Source organism: Octodon degus, unplaced genomic scaffold (genome assembly GCF_000260255.1).
Source record: "Octodon degus isolate 3935 unplaced genomic scaffold, OctDeg1.0 scaffold00093, whole genome shotgun sequence".
In the NCBI taxonomy this organism is placed as follows: Eukaryota; Metazoa; Chordata; class Mammalia; order Rodentia; family Octodontidae; genus Octodon; species Octodon degus.
Genome location: NW_004524669.1, coordinates 2,828,469 through 2,854,179, shown reverse-complemented (window position 1 = coordinate 2,854,179; position 25,711 = coordinate 2,828,469). Strand labels below are relative to the sequence as shown.

General features: G+C 38.8%; 1 protein-coding gene, 1 non-coding gene and 1 pseudogene across 5 annotated transcripts in view; all 3 read right to left on the bottom strand.

The window, feature by feature from the left end:
- Dip2b (disco interacting protein 2 homolog B) overlaps positions 1–25,711 on the bottom strand; it is a 255,045-nt gene that overhangs the window by 53,918 nt on the left and 175,416 nt on the right. For all 4 annotated transcript variants that reach the window (XM_004637809.2, XM_004637808.2, XM_023722670.1 and 1 more), the window contains 13 exons: positions 25,267–25,464; positions 23,431–23,522; positions 20,111–20,221; positions 18,400–18,523; positions 17,640–17,749; positions 13,906–14,008; positions 11,734–11,798; positions 9,769–9,862; positions 9,158–9,277; positions 8,180–8,294; positions 6,664–6,803; positions 5,606–5,742; positions 107–187 (listed from right to left, as the gene is read on the bottom strand). In XM_004637809.2, coding sequence (XP_004637866.1) covers positions 107–187; positions 5,606–5,742; positions 6,664–6,803; positions 8,180–8,294; positions 9,158–9,277; positions 9,769–9,862; positions 11,734–11,798; positions 13,906–14,008; positions 17,640–17,749; positions 18,400–18,523; positions 20,111–20,221; positions 23,431–23,522; positions 25,267–25,464 — 1,490 coding nt within the window. The remainder of the gene's footprint in view (positions 1–106; positions 188–5,605; positions 5,743–6,663; positions 6,804–8,179; positions 8,295–9,157; positions 9,278–9,768; positions 9,863–11,733; positions 11,799–13,905; positions 14,009–17,639; positions 17,750–18,399; positions 18,524–20,110; positions 20,222–23,430; positions 23,523–25,266; positions 25,465–25,711) is intronic.
- On the bottom strand, positions 1,199–5,394 carry LOC105743038 (annotated as a pseudogene).
- On the bottom strand, positions 14,888–15,075 carry LOC111818534. Its single transcript, XR_002822507.1, has one exon. It is a non-coding gene; the product is annotated as a U2 spliceosomal RNA (small nuclear RNA).

Genomic DNA, 25,711 nt, shown 5'->3' with positions numbered 1-25,711 from the left:
CTTGTACAGCAATTAACCACTAAGAAGAATATATGCAGTGTATTATTTGTTGAAAAATAAAAAACAAAACAAAACAAAAAAAAATCAACATGAAAGCATCACTTACTGGACCTACAAATCCCAACAATCCTGACCGAATGAATGGTACATCACCAATTGGAGAGCCTGCAGAATTCACTGGAATCACCTGAAAGACAAAAGAAAGTAAAAGCTTTGTATTTTCTTAGAAAATATTTTGACTTTTAAAAGGTCTTACAAAATTACAATAATAATATTCTTCTTAAATTTTTTTTGTATTTAGTACAGGATCTCACTACACAGATCAGACTCATAATGATTTTCCTGTTTTTAGCCTCCCACGCACTGGGATTAGAGGCCTATGCCACCACACCGTCTCAGTCACCATCTCAGCTTGCCCCAGGGGTGGGGTCAGCATGGCATGCTGGGGATTTTATCCTGGTTCCTGCGTCTGCCTAAGCAGGTGCTTTAATCTGCTGAGCTATCTGGCCGGCCTTTAAATTTTTATTTATTTTTTTGGCTCGCTCAGAATGCCTTCAGGGCAGGTTTGGCTGGCTTGAGTTCTGGGGAATCGAACCACAGCAACCTGAGCTGACTGATTGCTTAAGCAGGCTCTTAAAGAACTGAGCTAAGGGGCAGGCCCCCTAATTTTTTTATTTTTGAGGCAGGGTCTCAAGATGTATCCAGGCTGGCCTTGAACTTAACTGTGTAGCCCAGACTGTCTTTGCACTTGAGGGGATCCTCCTGCCTCACCCTCCCAAGTGCTTGGGATTATAGGCATGCACCTCCATGCCTGGCTCAATGTGGTATGTTTAACATGTACTCAATAACAACATGAATTAACATTTGTGATTTTAAAATCCCAATCATGCATCAAAGCTATAAATTTATTTCTGTTGAATACTCCAAATAAGTCTATTTTAAAAAGTGAAGTCTCTGATGTTTATATTGATCAATCCATTTACATATAAAAAGTAGAGCAAACAAAATGACATTACTGCTAGTTTCCACTTAATTTCTTCATAATATGGTTGTCTGCATTAGTGAAAATACTTTTTTTTTTTTTTTTTTTTTGTATTTTAGGGAACAGTCTACAGTGTGGTCAGGGTTTCACTACTAGATCAGACTCGTAGTGATCCACTCGTTGACAGCCTCCAAGAGCTGGGATTACAGGTGTGTGCTACCACGCCCAGTCTCTGAAGATGCTTCCTAAAAACACATGGGTATCCCAGAGATCATGGCAGATCACTTTATAACAGTCAAGATCATCAATAGAGAATTGTAAGTGTTGGTAGCATTCATCTGTTTCAAAAAGAGTGCTGTTTGTATACACATTCGGTCAATGAAGTCAGCCCTGTAGTCTTCTGCTCAAAGAGCATAGCAATTTCCTTAGTACCATAAATGAACTTTTCTAAGAGTACTTCTTTCAAGTTCATATCATTCTCAGTTTTCTGAGTTATAGTCAGAATCACTGGTTTGCTATTAGCCACTTCTGGTAATAGTGATTCAAAGTCTCTTGGAAGCAATTCTTCATGTTTGGATTACACACTCAACTCTGGCACTTTCCAAGTAAGTTTCTGTACTTGTTCTACAGGTGCATTATTATCCTGAAATTCATTCAAACATTGCGCCATCACAAACTCAAGTCTTTCAGTTGATAAATGTTCTCTGAGAACATCAGGCCAAGTTTTAAATCTTTGTTTTTCTTTTGTACAGTAGTGTTGCACACTTGGGAGGCTGAGGCAGGAGGACTGAGTATGAGTCCAGCCTGAGTTGTAGCTCACTGATCTCAAGGCCAGCCTGAACTGCATAGTGAGACCCTGTCTCAAAAAGACACAAAGAAGCCTATATTCCCAGGAAGCTGGAAATGCTGATTTATTTATTTTTGGTACCAGGAATTGAACTCATGACCTCATGCTTAGCAGGCAGGCTATGTATAGCTGAGCTATAATCCTGGCCCCATGGAAACACTGATCTTGAGGTCCAGAAGATCTTCTGGTTTCATCAGGCCACACTGTTTGCGAGAATGTATCAGATGCAGTGGCTCATAAGATTCATGAGAACATAAAGATCTGCTGCTGAATCGACAACTCTTAACTAAAGAGTAAAAGCCTGGAAGAAACCAGTGTGACCCTGTTACAGAGCACCATCATACTAGTATGTGTGAAAAATATCTGTTGGTCTTGTTTTATAGAATTGTAGTCATTTTTTGTACTGGTAACTGGCCATTTCTAGTGGAGAAGGTAGATGTAGTCTTCTCTTTCCTAAAGCAATCTGATTCATAGAGCTGCCTCCAGCTGTCCCAGAAGTCTCTTCTGCTATCAAAACGCAAGTAAAAGCCACATCTGGCTTTGAAAGCTTTTTTAAATTTTTTGATTAATCAGAAAGGTTTAATTACTAGGTCTCTTGTTCTAGTGAAATGTTAAGCATTCTGGAATACACCCTCTGAATTTAAATATAAATCCTATGAAAAATAATAGAAACTTAAATTTATAGTACCAAAGAAACAATTTTTCACTTTTAGTTAGGAATTTTTAGTTTGCTATGGTTACATTTATAATTAAGACTTAAAAATTTCATTACTTTGGATATAGCATTTTGATATTCTGAGAATATGTGTATATATTTCCCCCCCCCCCTTCTTTTTCTTTTCCTGTAGACAGTGTTTAGCCATACAGTTCAAGTTGGCCTTGAACTATGTAGCCCTAGGCTGGCTTTAATCTCATGGTGATCTTTCTGCCTTAGTTTATCAAATGCTGGGATTACATGCATGCACTATTTTAACTGGCTAGGAAAGGTAATAAAATCAAGTAGTTTTAGTATTTTCAAATTCTGCTTAAAGATCTTGTTTTTTTTTTTTTTTTTTTGGTGGGGAGGTTGGGTACTAGAGATTGAACCCAAGACCTCTGAACTGAGCTATACCTCCTAACCAGCATTTACGTACTTATTTACTCATTGAATTATTGACAAGATCTTCCTATGTAGTTCAGGCTGGTTTTGGACTCACAGTGTAGCCAACACTTCCTTGAACTCTCAGCAATTTTTCTGTTTCAGCCCCCTGAATGCCAGGATTATCTATAGGCATGTGCCATCATGCCTGGCTCCTTTTTATTTTTTTATTTTTTTGTATTTTAGGGAAGGGTCTACAGGGTGTTCAGGTTCTCACTACTAGATCAGACTCGGAGTGATCCGCCTGTTTACAGCCTCACAAGAGCTGGGATTACAGGCCCATGCTACATGCCCATTCTCCCTTTTTAAAATCTCATTTTTAATTAGAAAAACTCAAGAAAGGAAATTATAGACATTGAAAAAACATGCATGTCAATCACTTAAAATACGAGAAATAGGAGCTGGAGTTGTAGGTCAGTGGTAAACACATGCTTAGTATGCCCAAGGCCATAGGCTTAATCTTGTTCTGCCCTACAAAAGGGGGAGAAAGAATGTGAGATTTAAAGTAGTTTAATGTATAATGCTAAATAAATTTATATGTATTTAAAAGAGGTAATCATCTATGAAAATCATCTAAGAGAATGGTGGTAAACAGAAGCTTGAGGAGGATGTGAATGCCCACTCCCAAGACATTTTATGATTCCCAGAATAACATTTTAGGTTACATAAATAGCAAGATGATGGCCAGTCCAGGAATCTTAGCTCTTATTAGGCTATACCACAAATAACACAGATACATTTTTTCATACAGGTGACACTCACTAGGGACACCTGTCAGTGTGTAGTCAGATGCATTTATTGTCAAATGGAAAGGTAGACACAGGTGTCCTGCTATTTTGAGTCACCAGTATACATTATAAATTTTTTTTTTGGTGGGGGGGAACAGGGGATTGAACTCAGACCGTTGCATTTGCCAGGCAAGTGCTTATTCTACTGAGCCATCTCATCTCCCCAGCCCCCGAGAAAAAACTTTAAAGAACTGAAAATTGGGCTGGGGGCACACTGAGACAGCAATTGAGACTGGGTGTGGTGGCAAGCGCCTATAATCTCAGCTCTTGGGAGGCTGTAAATAGGCAGATGACTATGAGTATGATCTAGTAGTGAGACCCTGAACACCCTGTAGACCCCTTGCCCCCCAAAAAGAACTGAAAATTGGCAATGTTCATAGAAGCCTAGTGTAAACGAGACATACATACCAAATAAATTTCTTTGGTTCCTAAAAGGTACCCTGATTATTATTATTGTTGTTATTAATGTATTTGGTCCAGGGTCTTACTACATAGCTAGACTAGTAGTAGTCCCTATGTTTTCAGCCTCCCCAGTGTTGGCATTACAGGTGTGTGCCACCATGCCCAGTCTTGGTGGCTGGCTCAGTGCACACAGGGGCAGGGGCAGTGTGGCCTATGGTGCAGGGGACTGAACCCCGGTTTCTGTGCTTGCCTAAGCAGGTACTTTGTCCATTGAACTATCTTGCTGGCCCCTTGATCCTAACTATAAAAATTTCTGTTTCTGTTTCCAGGCTTACAAGGTAAACTTCTCATTATGGCTTGGCTTTACAGACAGAACTTCCTGCAAGAAAGTAAGTAATGTGCTGTCGCATTAGAAAGTGCAAACTCTACAGGACCGTGTAGCCCAAGCATGTAGACCACAGCCCCACACTCAGAAAAGATGCTCAACAAATCTGACTGAAAGTCCAAAAATGTAAGCAATCCGAACCCTGTGACAAAGACAGTTCTTCAAACCCTGGCATGAGTAACACATGCCTGCAATCTCAGCACTTGGGAACTTAAAACATGAGTTTGAGGGCAGTCTGAGCTATACAGTGAGGTCAGGTTCAGCCTACACTATGTAGTAAAACCAAAAATGTTTTTACAAACAAAACCCCCACAAAAACCAGTTCTGCAACTTTACTTACTAATCTAGCACAACCTATGTCACTGTTTTTAGCCCAGGCTGGCCTCAAATTCAAAAGAATCTTCCTGCCTCAGCCTCCTATGCTGGGATTACAGAGGTATGCCACCACATCTGGCTGTTACTGTTACTGTACTCTTCAAATTAAATTTTTGAGGCCAGGGATATAGCTCAGAAATAGACTACCTGTCTAGCATAAAGTGACCCTAGGTTCTATCCATAGACCATGAAAAAAGGTAAAAACTTTTTGAGTTTATGAACTTTAAACTATGGAAAATTCAACAGCAATTTTTGGAAGGATCTCTCGCCATTATACAAAATGGTGTCTCTTATGCGTTAGGAATCTTTCTAAGCACTTCATGAAATTTTAATTCATTTAACTTTATAACAGATCTGTAAGACAGTTACTGTTGTTGTTTTTTGTCTTTTTGAGACAAAGGGTCAGTATGCAGTGTTCAGTCTGGCCTTGAGTTCACCTTGTAGCCCAGGCTGGTGGTAGTTACTGCTGTTACTCATATTTTTAAGATAAAGAAAATGGAAAGTAGGAAGGCTCAGCAGCCCACACAAGATCAGCCAGTGAGCGGCAGTCAGGATTTGATCTGAATCCTCTACTACAGAGTGTAAGCTCTCAAACACTGAGTACAGTGTCCCCATCAGCCAGCACATCTCCCTTCCTATAGCCGACCTTAACCAAATATTTCCTCCAAGAAATATTAATACTATATACCTCAAATGTATTTTTTGTCACACCAGCAAGCCCAAAGTACATCATCCCTCCAGTTCTGGAGCTAACACAGATTTCTCCAATTTCATCTGTTTTGCAGAGCTGAGGAGGTCCATCTGGCTTCACAATGCACATCATCCCTGATGCACAGAAAACACAAGTAAGAGACAGAAATTCTGGAAAACCTTAGCAAGTAACAGCTTTATCCTGCAAACCCTGGAAAAATTCACATTTACCAAGTAGCATTAAGAATACTGAACGGATATACTAACACCCCACAATCAATATAATCATTATGTACTGTGAACAAATACTAATGAAAATTAAAAAAAAAATATCAAACAAACAAACAAAATCAAAGACAAAAACCAAGGCAACTAAAAAAACAAATACTAAAGAGAGGGTGGAGATACAGCTCAGTGGTACAGTGCTTGGCTAGTATGTACAAAGCCTTGTGTCTGATTCCCTAGCAACACAGAGAGACAGACAGACACCCCCCAAAAAAACAAATGCACTAAAAATAAAGCTGAAACTATGTAAGTATAGTATATGTGAAATTTAAAGCTTTTTGAAGGGATAGGCAGTAATTCAGTGGTAGAATAGTTGCCTATCATGTGCAAGACCCAGAGTTCAGTCCCTACTGGGGAAAAAGAAAAGATTAAAAGTTTCTGAGACAATGACATATCAAAAAACTGACCAAAAAGTACAAGGACACCGGCTAAACAGGTTGGGATATACCCCGAGGTAGACCAGATTCAAACACTCATGGAACTGGTACATTTTTTCTGTTAGTCTCAATGCTTTGACATTAGTGTGAAAAATCAGGTAACTTTGGTATCACTCAGTACTTAGCTTTCCATACGAAGAAATGCAACTGAAGTATTCCCATAATACTGCTCAAAAGGTGAGTATATTTCTACTTAATTATTAGAAAGGTTTGGAGAAATTTTGTGACCACTAAATGCAGGATTCCAGGCTTTGGAACTCGTATTTTCTTAGGCCCCACTGTCTCCAATGACACATCTTCATGAAAAATCCCAAAGGGGCCTGTCATGACTCACCCCCAGGCATCACATGTCCTACATCCTGGACTGTAAGTGCTGAATTCTTATCTTCAGTATTGACCCGGATTACCCCATAGCTCAACCCATTCATCGAGAGAATGGCTCTTCCTGGCAGAGGAGCCCCTGGAACTCCAGGCCTGAAAAAAGAAAATAAAATACAGTCACTCTAGCAACTTCAATCATATCAACAGAAAAAAATACAGATGTAATGTATGAACACAGCTTTCCTCTGGTTACCAAATAAATCTCTATTTCTTCTACCAAAAATATGCCAGGTTAATCAAATTTCCAGGTACAAATCACAAAGAATTTTCAATAAAGTGAATGAAAAAAGTCCAATCACTTACTTAAATTTCTTACCCTCTTATTATCTTGTTTTGAAATTATTTGCTCTCTTTAATATAAAAGTTTAAAAAATGAAAAAAGGCAATTATTGCTAGTAGTATCAAATTTAGGTCTTAGAATTAAGCAATATAGAAAAAGCTATTAATTCATGATTTTATTAATGAAAATAGCACTATATAATACCATTTATGGAATGAATTCTATACTAAATTATATTATTAAAATAATATCAGGGCCAGGGAGATGGCTCAGTGGAATAAGCGCTTCTCTGGCAAGCGCAAGGGCCTGAGTTCAATCCCCGGTTCCACAAAAAAAAAAAAAAAAAAAAAAATCAAAATGCCTAACAATCTTTAACAGAGCATATTTGAAGGCACTGAAAACATTAAAGATTATTTAAAATTCCTGTAAAAACAAACAAACATTGGTGCTAGCATGAAGGAGGCTGAATCAAGAGGAATGCAGCAGGCTTGAGGCCAGCTCAGGCTATCTTGGGCTATACAGTGAGACCTTGTCTCACAGAAAAAAATACATGCACACACATACAAGTATCTATCTATCTATCTATCTATCTATCTATCTATCTATCTATCTACATATATACAATATACATTATACATAGTACTGGAGTATAAATACATTTTTCATACTCAAGCAATAACCACAACCAACTTATTTCTAGTCTAAATTGCTAAAAATTCTATAATCCCAGCACTTGAGAGGTCAAGGCAGGAGGATCCTGAGGCAGGAGGATTGATTGCTTTGAGTTCGAGGCCAGCCTGGGCTACAAAGTGAGTTCAAATGCACACTGAACTGCACAGTGAAACCCTGTCTCAAACAGAAAAGAAAAAAAGAAAAAAAAAAAAAAAAAGAAAGATGCTAAAAATTCTAAAAAGCAAAATAATGTCAAAATATTTCACCAATGAGGAGGTTGGCAAGAAATACTTCACAAACAAAATGAGAACAACTGAATTTTCAGTGTATTAGCTATACTTTGGGTAAGAGTGGGAAAAAGAAATGAGATGTTTCAAACTACTTTACAAGGTAATTTTCACTGTTAGGCTTATGATGCCGCAAATCTGTTAACACCCCTTTCTCACTGCTTGCTAAAAACTGCACATTTCACCCAAATGGTAGCACACATGAAGAGAATGTAGATCTGGCACAGTACCTTCGGATCGCTATGGTCATGGCTTCAGCAGATGTCGCACATGGACAGATGGCCTCAGGTTTTAGCCCATGGCTTTGGAACAGACTCAAGAAGGCATCACAGGATGACACAGACCCTAAGGAGTTGGAGCAGATCAACTTGAAAGCTGATTATTATTTAATTTTCGTTAATGCATGAAACAGGTAATGAGTGGAAAGCTCACATAGTTGTTTCTCAGGAGAACTCACATGTTCACTATTCATTCCAAGGGAGTATTTTACTGAGCCCATGAGGTGGTCTGATACAATTTCAAAGACAAATTTATGTTCATCCAACCTTCAAGGTCATTGACACTATTTAAAATTAAACTTTGGGGACCCGGGGCGGGGGGGGGGGGGGGGATACAGTTCAGTGGTGCAGCACCTGCCTGGCAAACATGAGGTCCTTAGTTCAATTCCCAGTAACCCCCTCCCCCCCAAAAAAACTGCCTGACAAAAATCAGTAGTAGAGACAATATAGGAGTATGTGGCTGGTTCATAACTTAGAGGCCCTTCCTGAAATAATTAGCTAAACAACAAAGTGTACTTTTGGCTTAGGTCCATCTTCTATGTGATATTCTTGGACTTTTAAATAAGGTCCATCCCATGTATTTACATAAAGTTCATACATTGGGTTATAGTAAGTCACCTTTTTTAAAATCTCTATAAGGATACCCACAGCTACATGATAAGAGTACATAAAAGAGCAAGAAAGGTTTTAAAAGCTTACACACTGAACATGGTGGTGCATATCTATAATTCCAGGACTCCAGGAGACTAAGGTAGGACAATCACAAGTTCAAGGGTGGCCTGTGCTACATTGCAAATTTGAGACCATCTCCAATTACATATTGAGCCCATCTCAAGAAAACCAAACCAAACCTTATAGAAAAGGGTGTATGGGAGAGTTTAATCCATAAAGGAAAAGCTATCCTCTGGCCCGCATTTCAGAAATACTCACAGGGATTAGCTCCATCAGTCACAATCAACATGCGGAGGGAACTCAGGCTTACATCCCTCTGGTCCCGATGTGCCATCATAGCCCAGTGTAAGTCTCGACATTTTACCAAAGCTACTTTGGCTATAAATCAAAGGGGATAATGTTAAGCTACAGACATACCAAATCTGGTAAATATTTAACATACTATATATGTGTTTGTTTATTTTGGGGATCTTAATGCTCACTTGAAAATTACAAAGCTTTCAAAGAGACTGCGCCAGCTGTCAGAGGAAGAAAATGCCACATTCAAATGACTGACAGATACACAATTGTTTACTTACTGCACCCTCCCAACAGGCCATAGCACCCCAGCCAAGAAAACTTTGGATGACACAACACTCAATGAATCTCATTCTGGGCTCAGAGTCAGGACAATTCATCTCAGTTTTTAGAAAAGGACCTCACTGAGATGAAACAGACAATGTATAACACCAAAGTCCACAATAACCGAACAATAAAACTTGTTAAGGCACCAAGATACAGAAATGTGTCTCTAGAGCAGCAGTTTGAAACTCCTAAAACCCTAATTCAAACATTCACACAATTCAAGCTTAGATGCTTTGTGTGACTACCTTTGTGGGCATGCACTCTTTGGACCCAAGAGAGAGGACAGGTCTTCATAACTGAGTAGGGTACACTGATTGTATGCATCTTATTCATTACATTCTGAAAAGCAGAGAAATAAGCAATCAATACCAATACATACTGTAGCATTTCCAAACTGAGTAGAGATTTTATCAGATTTAAATATAGAAATATTACTCAAATACATATTCTTTTAAAAAAATCTTGACTTCTTAATGATAGAATGGAAGCTCCTTAATACCTAATTCTATTCCAGCTCCCTCTTCTCTCCCTGAGAGATGATCACAATTATATACTATCTGATATATCTCCATAAAAATACATAGTGAAGCAGGACAGCTGAGTCACAGGGCAGATGGTTTAAAAATGCTATCAGAGGGCCGGCCAGATAGCTCAGTGGACTAACGTGCCTGCTTAGGCAGAGCAGAGCAGCTGAGGTTCGGTCCCCAGCATACACGCACCATGCTGGCCCTGCCCCAGGGGCACGCTGAGACTGCGAATGAGACTGGGCGTGGAGGCGCACACCTATAATCCCAGCTCTTGGAAGGCTGAAAACAGGAGAATCACTATGAGTCCGATCTGTATAATGAGACCCTGTAGACCCTGTACTAAATACATTAAAAAAAAAAGGCTAACAGATGCAGGTGAACTGTTTTCCACCTGCCAAGTGCATCCATTGTAGCCATGCTAGGGTGTATTACAAGGTGAGAAATCAAAGCCACCCATTTCTTACAAGCATTCCTGCCTAGACCTGTGAAGTATAAGGTCAGGAGACTGAGGGAGTAAGCATCGTACAGTCTGGTTCCTGTTCTGCCTCTTCAATATAACACACCCAGGATGCCCTGCTCCCAGAAACTGAGGCAGGCAGAGTAAACATAGGTTGGTATTCAGACCAGTCAATTCATTCACCACCCAAGTGGTCCACAGAAACCAGGAGGACATCATCCCTCCCTCAAGTTTCTATCTCTGACAAGCAACTTTTGGTCTCAGGATTAAGAGTGCTTTTATAACCAGTTCTTCACATAGGTACTTAAACTGACATTTTATATAACAGGAAGAAGAATCCTCTCAACACCACAAAAGTTTTTTTTTTAAAAAAACTTCTGATAAAAAAATAGGAAAGAATGAGTTAGATAGTAGTTATGCTCAAAGAATAAAGTTCTCCCTAACTTGGAGTGAGGGGTATTCTCTGGACAAAAGGGGGGCCCTTCTCTCCTTCCCTCATGCTTCATTTTCTTCCCCTGCAGGCTCCTACAGTACTAAAGGAAGAAGGACTAGATGCTCTTTAAGGTCCTTTTCAACTCCAGGACACTGTATTTTTTCTTTCTCCTAAGTGACATATTATTTACAAATATGAACTGTTGGGCTGGGGAGATAGCTGAGTGGTTTAAGTGCCTGCCTGGCACACACAAGCTCCTGAGTTTGATCCCTGTTACCAAACAAAACAGAACAAATACGAAATGTCTTCTCTTCTACCTCTACCCCACCCCCAATCTCTCTCTTTTTTGGGGTGGTACCAGGGATTGAACTCAGGCCCTTGTGCTTGCTAGGCAAACACTTATTCCACTGAGCCATCTCCCCAGCCCCTCAAATCTCTTTATGGCTAAAGCTTAACTGTTTTCCAAAGATCACAGAAAAACTGTCTTGATGCCCTGATCCAGGAGGAAGTCACCTTTAACAGTCATATGTCATGGCTCCTCTTTTATGGAGAGTAGACTCAGTTACCTTGTGACTCTCTTTTTCAGATGCAGCACATTGCTTGAACAAGACAGTCCTCCAGTATAGTACAGTATGTCCAAAGGAATGGCTAGATAACTGTCTAGAAAGTATTATCACTCTTCTGGGAGCTTAAATATCAAACAAGCACTGAGAGAAGCTCCATTTTACATAGCATTCTGGCCTTAATCTTAAAACACAACTTATATCCAAGGTCTTAATTCTGAGTAGCTTACCGAAAACATGCCATGCCACAGCCCAGCATCCTTCTTAAAGTCTAAAACATTCACTACTGTTTCTCCTAAAATAGAAAAAATAAAAACAAGGAAAGCATCTTTAGTATTAAACAGAAAAACTGTGTCCTTTACTCTTCTACTAAAGAAATGATTTGATGCTGTTTGAAAATGACTAAGGATTCTCAAGATCTTTTGGTTGCTTTAGGTTGCTACACCCGGGCTTTAGGATCAAAAATAGGGTGATTTTTGTCAGAACAGAGACACTGTATAGAAACTCCTATGACTTAGGTACTTTGTCAAGTATTTTTTTTGTGGTACCGGGGATTGAATTTAGTACAATTTGGGGTTTTTAGAGACAGGGTCTTGCTGTATAGTTCCGGCTGACCTTAAACTCATTATTGTCCAGGCTGGCCTTGAACTCATGGCAATCCTCCTGCCTTGCCTAAATGCTTGGATTACTGGCTTGTGCCACCATACCCAGCTGTTGTTTTTGACACAGGTCTAATGATCTAGTCCAGGCTGGCCTTAATACAAGGTAATCCTCCAACTTCAGTCTCCGGAATACTTGGCTTAGAGATGTGTACCCCCATGCCCAGCTTCAAGGGGCATTTGTCCTATTATAAGGGACATATTTGTTCATTCATTCATTATGTTTTGAGACAAGGTCTCACTGTGTAATTTGGGGTGGTCTTAAATTCTCCATGTGCCAGGCTGACCTCAAACTTGTGGTAACCCTCCTGCTTCAGACTCTTGAGTACTAGGATTATAGGTATGTGCTACCATTCCTGGTATGTGCTACCATTCCTGGCTATAACCACGTTTATTCTAGAAATTTTGGAATTTTTACAAATTATACATAAAAACTTGTGTTTCTTACACAAATTTAAAATGTTGGTCTATATATCTGTCTGTCTGTCTATCTATCTATCTATCTATCTATCTATTCATCTATCTGTACATCTGTCCGTCTGTCCATCCATCCATCCATCCTTCTAGAGAGAATATATCAAACATAACAAAACTGATACACACAGATATATATCTATTTTTTATTTTTGCATTTAAAACTGTTATCTATTGACTGGGTATGGTGGTACACACTTATAATCCTAACACTCTGGAGGCTGAGGCAGAATTACTGTGAGTTCAAGGTCAACGTGGTCTGCTTAGTGACTGAGAGGTTAATATGGGTCCCATAATGAGGACAAGGCCAGTCTGAACTAGAGTAAGGCCGTCTGAAAAAGGGAGGTAGGGAAAGACACTGGAATCATTTCTCTCTACTTTAATACTCAAGAACCTGATTTTAGTGCCTCAAGTTATAATCCCTTATAGGAATACATTATAATTAAATCAAACTCCATTTTGAAACATTTTAATTGCTTCATTATATGCATGATACGTATTTTTATCAAATACTTTTTAAATGAAAACATAGTGAAATTAACTAGTTTCACTTTATGGAAGAATAAAACACCAAAAACATTAATATTTCAAGAATATTCTAAACTTTTTTTTTTTTTTGGTGGTACCAGGGATTGAACACAGGACCTTGCGCTTGAAGCACTTATTCTACTGAGCTATGTCCTTGGCCCCCTTAAAGAATATTCTAAAGCAAATAGTCTGACACTATAGAGTACTTTTATGTATTTTATTTATTTTTTATTTATTTATTTGTGGGGGAGGGCCAGCTCAGCCCACCAGGGGGCGGGGCTGGCTGGCATGTGGTGCTGGGGGATTGAACCGCGGTCCCTTTGTTTTTGCTAAGCTTGTTCTAAGCAGGTGCTTTAGACCACTGAGCCATCTCACCAGCCCACTTTTATGTATTTTAATTTGTACCTTTTGGTAACTAAATTTCTTTATATCTGGCAGCTCTGTACACATGGGAAAATGCAGATACCGGAGATTCTATAGCTAGTAAATATATGGTTTTAATTATGATTTTATATTTTTGTTCTCAAGAAATAATGCTTTACATATTGGTTCACCTAGAATTTTAGTTCCTTTAAATTACATTAAATTATTTGTGAAAAGAAGAAAACAAAAGCAAGCCAAGAGTATGTCGAATGTTTCCTGCTGCACTTGGTCATTAAATGAAATCCAATCGTGGAGCATCCTGCTCAGAGTCCCACAGGGTTGGGCTGACAACGGGGCAGTCATGGGATGAGGCCTGACCTTCAGAATAATTGCAGGCCTGGGACAGAGCTTGGCAGTGAGACAACATTGCAAGACGGGACACGGTAACTCCCATCACACTCCCTTCTTTGCTGGTTTTATACTAGAAAAGTAAAACAAAAACAAAATATAAGAAACAAAATGGGTTAATTTAAATGACAAAATAAGAATCCAAAAATAAAACCGAGAAACTATTACAATAAGCTGAATTTAACATTTTGAATATAAATACTTATTAAGGCTATGTCCTTGGATTCCAAACTCTTATAACAAAGATAGAAGCGGAAGATGACAAAGCTCAAAAAAAGTGTGAGAAAAACTTAAAAGTTTAATTAGTCATTAGTGTGAAGTGGCTGCTAAAAAAGCTAAAACCAGTGACTTAGGTTACTCCATTAACAGCACAACATCAATACATTCACGCCCCAGAATCTAGGAGATGCTGGTTCCAAGACCCTCCTCAGATACAGATACTCCTCAGATACAGATACTTAGTTTCTTATGTAAAATGAGGTAGTATTTGCATATAATCTATGAACAACTTCCTATAGACTTCCCACCTTTATGTTCCATATAAGATTTAATACAAGTAAACAGTTATATTGATGGAATAATGGCAGGAAAGAAATATATAGTGGTCAGCATAGATACATTTTTTTCTGAATATTTTTGAGGCTGAATCCTCATGTAGAATCTACAGAAATGGAGTAAGACATGTAATACAACATGTCAAGCACAGTACTGCAGAACTTGTCCATTAGAAGCACCCAGTTTTATAGGTGCAGACCTATGGCCCATTGACTCCTTTGCTTTTTTTTTTTTTTTTTTTTGGTGGAACCGGGGACTGAACTCAGGCCCTTGCGCTTGCCAGGGAAGCGCTTATTCTACTGAGCCATCTCCCCGGCCCATCCTTTGCTTTTTATACTAACTGCTCCATTTGCTTTTTACAAAGGTCACTACTTCCCTTTGCCTTCTGTTTCTACCACTGTGATCCACTGTTCCTGGAGGCATTGCTGTTCCAAGGCAATGCAGAGTGGATGGAGCAAGCTCCTTTTCTGTCTCCCAGCTCAAGAACTCTATTTACTATACTGTCCTTGATAGACAGCATATCTGATATTAAACTGGGAAGAATAGATACTACCCTTGATCTTAGCCAAAAGGTCAAGGAATGGTCATAAGTTTTATGACTATTAACACTGAGAGGCATTTTGCTTACTTTAATCATACTTTTCTAAAATATTTCTCTACTCTTTTTTTAAGTTTATTGGTATAATTTACATATACATAATGATATTCATCATAGAAAATTTGTACCTCTATGTATCTTGATTTTTATTTTGTGACAGGGTCTTGCTATGTAATTCAGGCTGGCCTTGAACACACTGTGTACCCTAGGCTGGCCTCAAACTCACATCAATCTGCCTGCCTCGGCCTCCCAAGTGCTGGTATTACAGGTGTGCGCAACACACCTAGCCTTCACTACTCTTTCTTGACACTTTTTGCTTCCCTGGCTTTTGTGGTATTTCTTCTCTTCTTCAATGCTCTCTATCAGCGACCATTTCTGTACTGGAGTTCCCTGAGAGTTCTGTTTTCCTTTTTTTTGGTGGTACTTGGGCTTGAACTCAGGACCTTTCACTTGCCAGGCATGTGCTTATGTCACTGAGCTATATCCTCAACTCCTTCCTTCTATTCTTTTTATCCATCAGTACTGAATTAGTGACAATTCTCAGGTCTCTCTCCCCAACCCAGGCCTTTCTTTCAGAGTCCCAGATTCACACTGTCAAGTGCTCCCTGATCACCTTTAGTGCTGTGAAACACAACATAACCCGTCCTCCCTGCTTTAATACCCCTCCTCTACCTATGCAAACTCTTGTTAGGTTTTCTTAATGAAGGATGCCACCATCAACCCAGGTACCCCTGTAAAAACCTGAGTCTTTTTTACATTCTCCCTCTCCACTGTCATTCAACTAAGCACTAACTTTTCTACTTCCTTCCTAATTACCAATTTGCATTTCCCTCTAGTCCCACTACTTGGAGCTTGAGCTCATTTGGAAAAGGCAGACAGATCTCTTAATAACAGAGTCATTCTCATTACTCTCCTGCCGAGAATTCTTTATAGCTTCCTTTACCAACAGACTATTTTAAACTTCTAGGAGAGCCCTGGTCCTAAAATAAGAATTCCCAATTAATTCAGAATAGCAGGAGCCTAGAAATAAAGAGCACAGCAGGCTCTATGAGAGGCCAGAGAGCTGTGCAAGGGCTTTCCATCTTTTAGGAAGAAATCAATGGAGCCTGAAAAGGAATGCTCAACAGGGCCAAGGAGCTAGTGGCTAGACTTCTAAAGAATGCAATAAAGAACTGTGTCAGCACTGATAGGTGACAGAGATGGAGAGGTGATCACTAAATTTGGTATTCTGTTTGTCTGACTTTAAAAAAAACAACAAAACAAACTTGGCTGGGGAGACATCTCAATGGTTTAAGCACCTGCCTGGCAAGCACAAGGACCCAGGTTTGATTCCTAAGTACCACATGCTGTGCTTGCCCCAGAACCCCAGGTGTGCTTTGCTGGTCCCAAAACTGGGTGTGGTGGCACATGCCTGTAATCCCAGTGCTAGGGAGGCTGAGACAGGAGGATAACTGCGAGTCTGGGCTGTGTAGCAAGACCCTGTACCAAATAAATAAATAAGAATTTTTTAAAAAAGTTCTCTATCCCTAAAAATAATCCTTATATATATTACTGTACTGTCTCTCAAAATTATCACCCACTTTCTTTCACAGCCAAAGCTGTCTATGTGTGTGTGTGTGTGTGTGTGTGTGTGTGTGTATTTATATATAATCACCACAGCAATCAAAGGAGTGATTTTTCTCATCTTTTAAAAACTATTTTTTATTAATTTATTTTTAATTTTTTTTATTATTTATTTATTTAGTGGGGGGGGCAGCTCAGCCCACCAGGGGGTGGGGCTGGCTGGCATGTGGTGCTGGGGGATTGAACCGCGGTCCCTGTGCTTTGCTTAGCTTAGCTTGTTCTAAGTAGGTGCTTTAGACCACTGAGCCATCTCACCAGCCCATATTTTTTATTAATTTAGCAATCAGCTGGTAAGCACGGATCTCAAGCAGGATGCAGAAGCGTGGAAGGTATAGCTTGTGTGACCTTTGGTTATTTAAATTTTGTAAATCTTAGTCTCTTCCTCATCTATAAAACAAGTTTCATAAAAGTCTATGCCTGAGAGGGTACACTTGGAAGGACTAAATGAGATAATGCATCTGAACCCCTTAGCCTGACGCCTGGTGTCCAGTAAGACTTGAGCCTGCAATTCCAACATTCAGCAAATTGAGTTCCTACACAATGTTACACACTCAAAAACTTGAGCTACTTTTTCTTCTTGTTCTTATTTTTCATCTGTTGAACTTGTCTTCAACCAAAGCTATTTTCCCTCATATTTCCATTCTCTTATTCCCAACTCCCCTACCAAAAAAAAGCAGAGAAATTTCTCAGCCTGTGAACCACTTAAGTCTTCACACTTCTTGAAAGTCTCTTATAACTTTCTTTTATGGAAAATCAACTTCTGCTACCTTTCTTGAGTATTTATGATCAAAATAATTAGGAGAGAAAATATGCTACAGGCATTTCAAGTCATAATATAGAAATCTCACAAAGCAAGATCTTTTAATGTTAAAACTGTGACCAAGGGCAAAGGAAAGCCAGAAAGTGTGTTCCCAGCCTCAGGACTTACCTCAATGTATGCTGGCTCTGTACCAGCAGGTGATATGTGGGGCTGCCAGTCTTTGGGTGGCTTGGAAAGGTACTTGGAATCTGTTACAACCCACTTGAGCCGGGGCCAACCTAAATCAAACCAGAATGAAAACTGAATTACTTTAGTCATCAAGAAGTTCAGGGGCCAGGGCTTTAGCTCACTGGTACAATAACAAGGTCCTGAGTTCAATTCCTAGTACTCCAAAAAATAAAAAAAAAAACCAAACAAGGAGTTCACACTGGATTGATCATGTTACATACAAAAAAACCAAATTAACATAATTTTATACCAAAATATTTTTTTGTATATTTTTAATGATAAATCACTATTATACCTTCTTTCAAAAGTACAATGGTTCCAAATGCTAATGTCAGGCCTTGAGGTCTATTTTGCAGTGGACATCTACTGAGCTTAGTGGGCTATCTTCTCTGCACAAGTAGCATGTAGCCTTTCATGTACAAAGTGGTAGCTTTTTACAACCATCAGTGTAAAGGTTAAGGGTGAGCTGTGAAATCAGACAGATTTGAGTTCAAACTGCCACTCTGCCATTTACTTACTGTGACTTTGGGCAAGTTACTTAACCTTTGTTTCTCAGTTTCTTCATCTGTAAAATGGGGATAATAGTACCTACCTCATCAGACTGCGACAATAAAGTAGTAAGCTGTTACTAAATTAAAATGCTAATTAAGGAACTAAATCTTAACTTTTAATTGAGAATCTCCATAGAAATATTAATCACCTTTAAACTGTACAATTTCTCCATTCTGGGTTTTTGGCAATCCCTTCAAACAAACTTCACTGGTAAGAGCTAAGGCAATACCACAACTTCCTAGTAAGAAGCCAATCTGCTGACCTCCAGCATCCTGTGGAGAAAAGATAATGAGCATGGCAGGGGAGAGAATGTGAGCGCGTCCTGGCCACACATCCAGTGCTCCTGAGAGCTCCGACATTTGTGTTAACAACATTCATGCAGCCCCACCATTTGCTGGCAAAATTCAAAATCCAGTGACAATACGTTTTGCAAAATAATTTCTATAATACAATGACTTCCTAAGTATAAACCACATTACTTTATTAACCTATGAGTGATAATTATGAATCCTACTAGCAGGTGCGAACATTTTAACCAAGGGTTAGCAACCATTCTTTTAAGTAAGACTAGTTGTAGGCAAATGGAATGAATGCTGACATTTCCCTTAGTCCTACCCTCCCCATCCTAGAGAAACCAATGCAGATCAGAACAAAATAAATAATGCAAACAGATACCACATGTCTTTAAAATGAAAGCTGATGGGCAGAAACACCAATTCCATTTATAACTCCATTTATAATCCCAACTCCTATTATAATGTAATTTTAAAGAAGGTACTGGCGGTAGCTTTAAGTTTCAAAATAATGGCAAAAAGACAACGAAAGATACAATCTAAAGTGTTTCCATTTAAATGGCATCCTAAAAATAACCTTATGAAACCATACAAATACTGCCAACTTAAATATTTAAGAACCCTATGATTTTCTGACCAACTAGAGAATACCATATCTATGAGGAATGTTACTAATGTGTTTTTAAATTCCTCTCAAGAAGTAATTTTTTTCTTATAAATCAACTGTCTCCATTGTATTCATCACCAATATCAACTCTCACTAATACACTGCCTGAGAAAATTAGTATAAATAGTTTGTGGAGAAATAATTCAGTTAGATAGGGAACTGTTACATACTCTTTATTCAATAGGGATAATATGTTGTTAAAGTAGAATCCTATAATTTCAGAGCAGGAACACATCATCCCTGAATCACCCTCCCACTTAATGGAAAACCTGGGTCATTTAACCTAGGTTAAAGGAAATTCTTTTATAAAGGTCTCTGAAACAAAATGTACAGGGTCTACAGAGTCTCACTACACAGACTGAATTCATAGTGATCCTCCTGTTTCCAGCCTCCCAAGCCCTGGGTTTACAAGTGTGCACCACCATGCCCAGTCTCAAATGCTGTCTTAGCACGCCCTAGGGGCGGAGCTGGCACAGCATGGCACAAACCCTGGTCGCTGCGCTTGCCTAAGCAGGTGCTGTAGTCTGCTGAGCTATTTGGCCAGCTCAGTGGCACACTTTTTGAATAGAAATTATATATAAGTATGATTTTTTAAAATATATACATTAGACACAAAAATGGTGAGATTGTTTTCAAAGTCATGATGGGGTTAAATCAATCCAACAAGAATCAAATGCCTGTCATGTCAAACTAGGCTCAGCAATGTTGCCAGACATGGTGCCATATGCCTGTAATCCCAGCATTTGGGAGGCTGAGGCAGAAGGATTGCTGTAAGCTTCAGGTCAGCCTGGGCTACACATTGAGTTCCTGGCCAGCCTGAAATACAACCCTGTCTTAAAAACAATAACACACAGACACACAGACACACACACACACACACACCCATTTAACAATGTTACCTTTCTGGTAAGTGGTACCTCTATAGGCACTGGGATCACTTCTGCGAGAAGACATCCATAAAAAGCTACCATAAACATGACTGGATCATTGTTAGGGTAAACCAGGGCCACCTAAAATGCATAAAGATGTTCAATAATAGAAGGAAATTAAATCTGTCAACATCACTCTTACCAAAAGCACAATTAAACAAACTATTCAATAGGAATTTGTTCTAATGAAAATGAAGTTACTGATAACACAAAAATTGAAAGTATCTCCATCACTTCCATGATTATATTATAGATTTTAAGAAACAAACATGTAATCAATTACCATTATAATAAAAATTCTTCATTTAATTTTACTGGAGATTTTGCAATAAACAACTTGCCTTAAATGGTAGTTAAGAAACCCAAAGTTATTTACTTTAGTGCACAGCTAAAGCAACAAAATAAACATAGGAGATTTCTCTAAATAGAATAGCATATTAAAGAATAAGCTTTGCATTTCACAGAGGCAGCCTACCAGTGTTCATTGATTTAATTACTACCTCAAGGCCAACATAAGGCCTCTAGCTCTTTAATTCACTGCATTAATCCCTACCCACCCATCAAAACAAGTATTTTAGCATGAAGGCATTTTGTAAGAAATGTAAATAATACAGACAGAAACCATTATGGATATAGAGTTAATTAATTAACAAAACATAACCAGTGAAGCCAGGTGTGGTGGCACACACCTGTAGTTTCAGTACTCAGGGAGGTTGAGGCAAAAGAAACACAAATTCAGGCCCAGCCTGGACAACTTGTGAAACCCTTCTCAAAATCTGAAATGTAGCCAGGCACAGTGGTGCACACCTATATAATCCAAGCATTCCAGAGGCTAAGACAAGAGGATTATAGTAAATTACAGGCCAGCCTAGGCCACATAGTGACTTCCAAGGCCAGCCCAAACTACACTGTGAGACCCTATCTCATAAAACCAAATCAATGAATGAGTTTGTTTGCTTGTTTACTTGTTTGTTTGCTGGTTGTTTATTTATAAAGGACTGGGGGTATAGTGTGAAGCAAAAGCCCTGGTTCAATGTTCAATGTCCAGGACCATTAAAAAAAATACCTGCCAGCTGTGGTGGCATTTGCCAGTAATACAGGACTCCGGAAGCTGAAGCAGAAGGACCACTGTGCGAGACAGAATCTAACCCAAGCTACACAGTAAATTCAAGGCCAGCCTGAACTACATAGGGAGACCCTGTTTGCAAACAAACAAGACAATGGAGTAGAACCTCTACAGTATGTTCAAACTTGTGACCTTACCACTCCACATCACCAGGATAAATGACTTCAAAATGTACTTAAGGAATGCAAAAGCATTATCACCAAGGAATTTGTTACCTAGTTTAGATACTCACAGAGTAACACAGTTGTTTTCCCTTCTTTTGCTTTCTGTTTCTTGTTTCTTTTTTCTTTCTTTCTGTTTCTTTTTTACCCCTTTTCATTTTCTGAGACAGGGTCTTGCTGTGCAGTTTGGAATGGCCTTGAACTCACAGCTGCCTCAGCTGCCAGAATGCTAGGGTTACAGGGATGTGCACAACCACCCAATGGACTTCAGATTGTTGTAACATACTCCTAAGATAAGTTCAAGCTGAACTTTTTAAACTTTCCTAGAGTTACAACATCCTCATTGCATAGGCTTTCAGATAATTCCCTTCCTGGACTGGGGATTTAGTTCGGAGGCATAGCACTTGCTGTTGCTGGCAAGTGCGAGGTCTTGTGTTCACCTGCCGCTACCCCTCCCTGCAGAAGTTAGGCTAGTTAAGCCATTATACTATGTAAGATAATGTTTTTCCTATGCACAATGTCCACGTTGACACTCAGGTAGACACATCACCTTAGAAGAGATGAATGGGGCACAGGAAATATTCAAGTGTTACACTTATAACTAAAAGCCATACTGCCACAATGCAAGAAGCATTTTACCAGGGTAGTTTGCTTGATCCTGTAATCATGAAGCTACTAAAGTTTGTTACATAGTTGGTATCTCATTCCACAAATGATAAATGAAAAGTAATGCTTGGTAGTAGGAAATAATATTTAGAAAATCAGAGATAAGAAAAAACCTTCAAAACTTTTTTTTAAATTAAGGTCACTTTAGGGCCGGGGAGATGGCTCAGTAGGATAAGCGCTTGACTGGCAAATGCAAGGATATGAGTTCAATCCCCGGTTCCGCCAAAAAAAAAAAACAACAACTAAATTAAGGTCACTTTAAAAAAAAAATCAGTAGCAAGGTCTGATTAAAGGTAGGAAAAGAAAACTGCAGAGCAAGTCTGAGCCAAATAAAAGCAGGAAAAACAGCACCCTGCAGGGAAGAAAGGCCATCAGGCAAGAGCGAACACAGTGGCCTGTCATTTTTAATTAAATAAAATACTAATTCATTTTTTTGAGAAAGAGAATCTCTTTCTCTTTTTACATTAAACAAAAGAATCTTTACTGCTACCTTTATTGTCTAAATATTTAAGTATTTATTCCCACAGAGGTGTAGATTGCTTTCTTATTAGACCTTAAGAGTTTATAAATGAACAACTTCAGAAAAGGGAATGTGAACTACCTCTAGTCTCTGACTAGAAAAGCTATTGCCTGGAACTGGGCTAACATGGGTTGGAACTAAGCAATTTTAATTTTCTTACTTTCTGTGGTACTGGAAATTCAACTGAAGGGCAATCTGCCACTAAGCTATATCCTAAGCCTTTTCAGTTTCTCTTTAATTTCAAGACACATTCTCACTAATTTTCCAGGCTCAATTTGAACTCATCATCTTTCTGCCTCAGCCTCCCAAGCACCAGGGATTATAGGTATATGCCACTGCACCCAGACACCATTTTTATTGTATGAGTTATGTAAAATTTCTTGTTGCACATAAAAGCCCCAGAATGTACACATCAGAAAGCAACAAATGCCCCTTTTGTAAAACCAAAACACAGCTGAGTAGTGTGGTATAGATCTGTAATCCTAGACTCCGGAGGCTGAGGCAGGAGGATGGTGAATTCAGCTTCAGTCTGGACTACACAGTAAGTCCAAGCACAGCTTGAACTATATACATAGCAAGACCTTGTCTCAACAAATCAAAAAGATAAGAGATTGGGCATGGTGGTGCATGCCTGTAATCCCAGCTCTTGGGAGGCTGTAAACAGGTGGATCACTATGAGTCCGATCTTGTAGTGAAGCCCTGAACACACTGTAGACCCTTCCCTAAAACAACAACAACAACAAAAAACAACAACAAAAAAGAAAAGCCCCAAAAAACAAAACCCAAAAAGATAAAAAAAAACTTAAATACCAATTACCCTGTCTCCAGGTTTTAACACAGGTTCATTTTTGGTCCCCAGTTTATTAAGCAGTGTGTAGGCCAACTTTAAACTTCTGCTCCACAACTTCCCTGGAAAAGATAGAGGAAAAAAAAAAAAAAGTCAAACAATATCATAGGCTCATTTCAGCAACACAGCATTCAGTTTACCAGCAAGTTGAACAAGACAATGGCTACTTCCAGATGATGCCTCACCATCATCACCGTGCCTCCTCCAACACGAACTCAGCCCTCTTCCCCAAAAGGTTTGTATTTAGCCCAGTTTGTGAAGGCCAGTTCTATCTTGAAACAAAAATAAATTGCCCGGATTATATAATATTTTATTTTTTTCTGATTTCTTATGAATATCCTTAAAAATATATATTTTTTTCTTTTTAAGAACAGAATATTTATTGGGGAAAGAAAGCTTCTGTCTGAGAGAGGGACAGAAGGGAGATCCAAGAGTGTTGCCCCAGTTAAAAATAAGTTGATGTGAGTTGGTTACATTTTTTGATTGATCACATTTAAAGAAAATTATTCTTCCCTCCACAGGACTGAAAAACAGAGTTCTGTCCTAAGCATTTTCAAAAGAACTCAATACATTTTGTCAGATACTTCCGGTAACTGAAAAGCAAAAAGCATGTCAAGAATGATTCAACATTTCACACCACTGAAATTCACTAAAAATGGACCATGAGATGGAAATGGACTATTTGAGACATATGAATATATTCACAGGTGTTAAGCATGCAAGATCTGGCTAGCTGAATGATTTGACAGTTATGAAGATGAATTAATACTCAACATTTGAAGTGAATGCTAAACTCTCTTGCCCAAAAGAAAAATCAATCCTTTTTCTTCTTACCCCTACCTCCAGCTATTCTTAGAATAGGAAAAAGAAACCATGCTATTTTAAATAGTTGCTACTTTTACATACAAATTACTTAACAGGGACATTGAAGGCTTCAACTAGATCAACCTCACAATTTTTTTTTAAATACTTACTTTTCCTCAAAAACTATATCCAGTCTAGTACTACAGACAACAGTTAAAGAGTAAAAGGAATCTACCTGTATAGATTAGGAGCATAAGCTCTCACACTGGGCACAGTGGTACATGTCAATAATCCCGGCACTCAGGAGTCTGAGGCAGGAGGACTGCTGTGAGTTCAAGGCCAGCCTAGGCTACATAATGAGTTCAAAGTCAGCCTGAACTGCACAGTGAGAAAAAACCCCAACCATTTCATAACCAGAAGTAACTCCATTCTTCTTGAAGAGATTTCAAAAGAAAAAACCTTCAAGGTTGGGAACGTGGCTTAGTTACAGAATGTTTGTCTAGTATGCACCAGGAACTGGGTTTGATCCAGTATACCCCTAAATTAAATGAAATTAAATAATTAAATTAAAATATCAGATGCAACCTTAAGTGGAAAAGTACTGATTCTTTGTTCATTAGTGAATTTCTGCCTATTATGAACAAAATGCAAGACAAAAATTTTTAAAAGTACGGTTTCAACTTTTAGATAAAACAATTTGATTTTCTCCATACATTAACACTAACTAAATTTTTTTATAAATCTGTTTCCAGAAAGTATACCATCAAAAGAGCTATAGTCTCTTCTTTTTGTAGTCTTTAAATATTAGTGGCTTGCAAATGTCACTTTAGCAAGTAAAAATATTTGACAAAAGCCTTACTTAGAACTTAAGATCCCATTAGCTAACTGGAAAGATCCTTTAAAACATAATGACCAACAATTGCTAAATATCAAGATACAACTACTACCCACAACTCTGAGAATGGTTCGCAAACAGGAGAACTTGGACTCTGGAATACTCACCATATGTCAGTGTGTAAACAGGTTTCCCTGTCACATCCAGTGCAGTCAGACAGGGGCACTTGGCTTGAGTGGAGCCCCAGCGCTGCAGGGCAGATTCTAGAGCAGGTGGCCAGTTACAGATGACGCCCAGGGGCTCTCCCTTCACAGGTGTCATCTGCCGCCCCTCGGGTTTGGGCTGGTTGGGGTCTGGCTGAGGTACTATACCACAAAGAAATTAGATGAAATAAGACCAAAGACCAACAATCAATCCTAACTGCAAACATATCTTTTTCTTTCTGCATTGATCTGATGTAAATTTACTTTAAGAAAGTGCATGGCTATGAGCAGTAATCTATAAACTGAACTTTAATTCAATTTTCCATTTAATAGTGAAGTCACATTCAACATTTCATGCCATAAACAAATCCTGAAGCTGTACACAGAAAAACAAAGTATAATAACAATA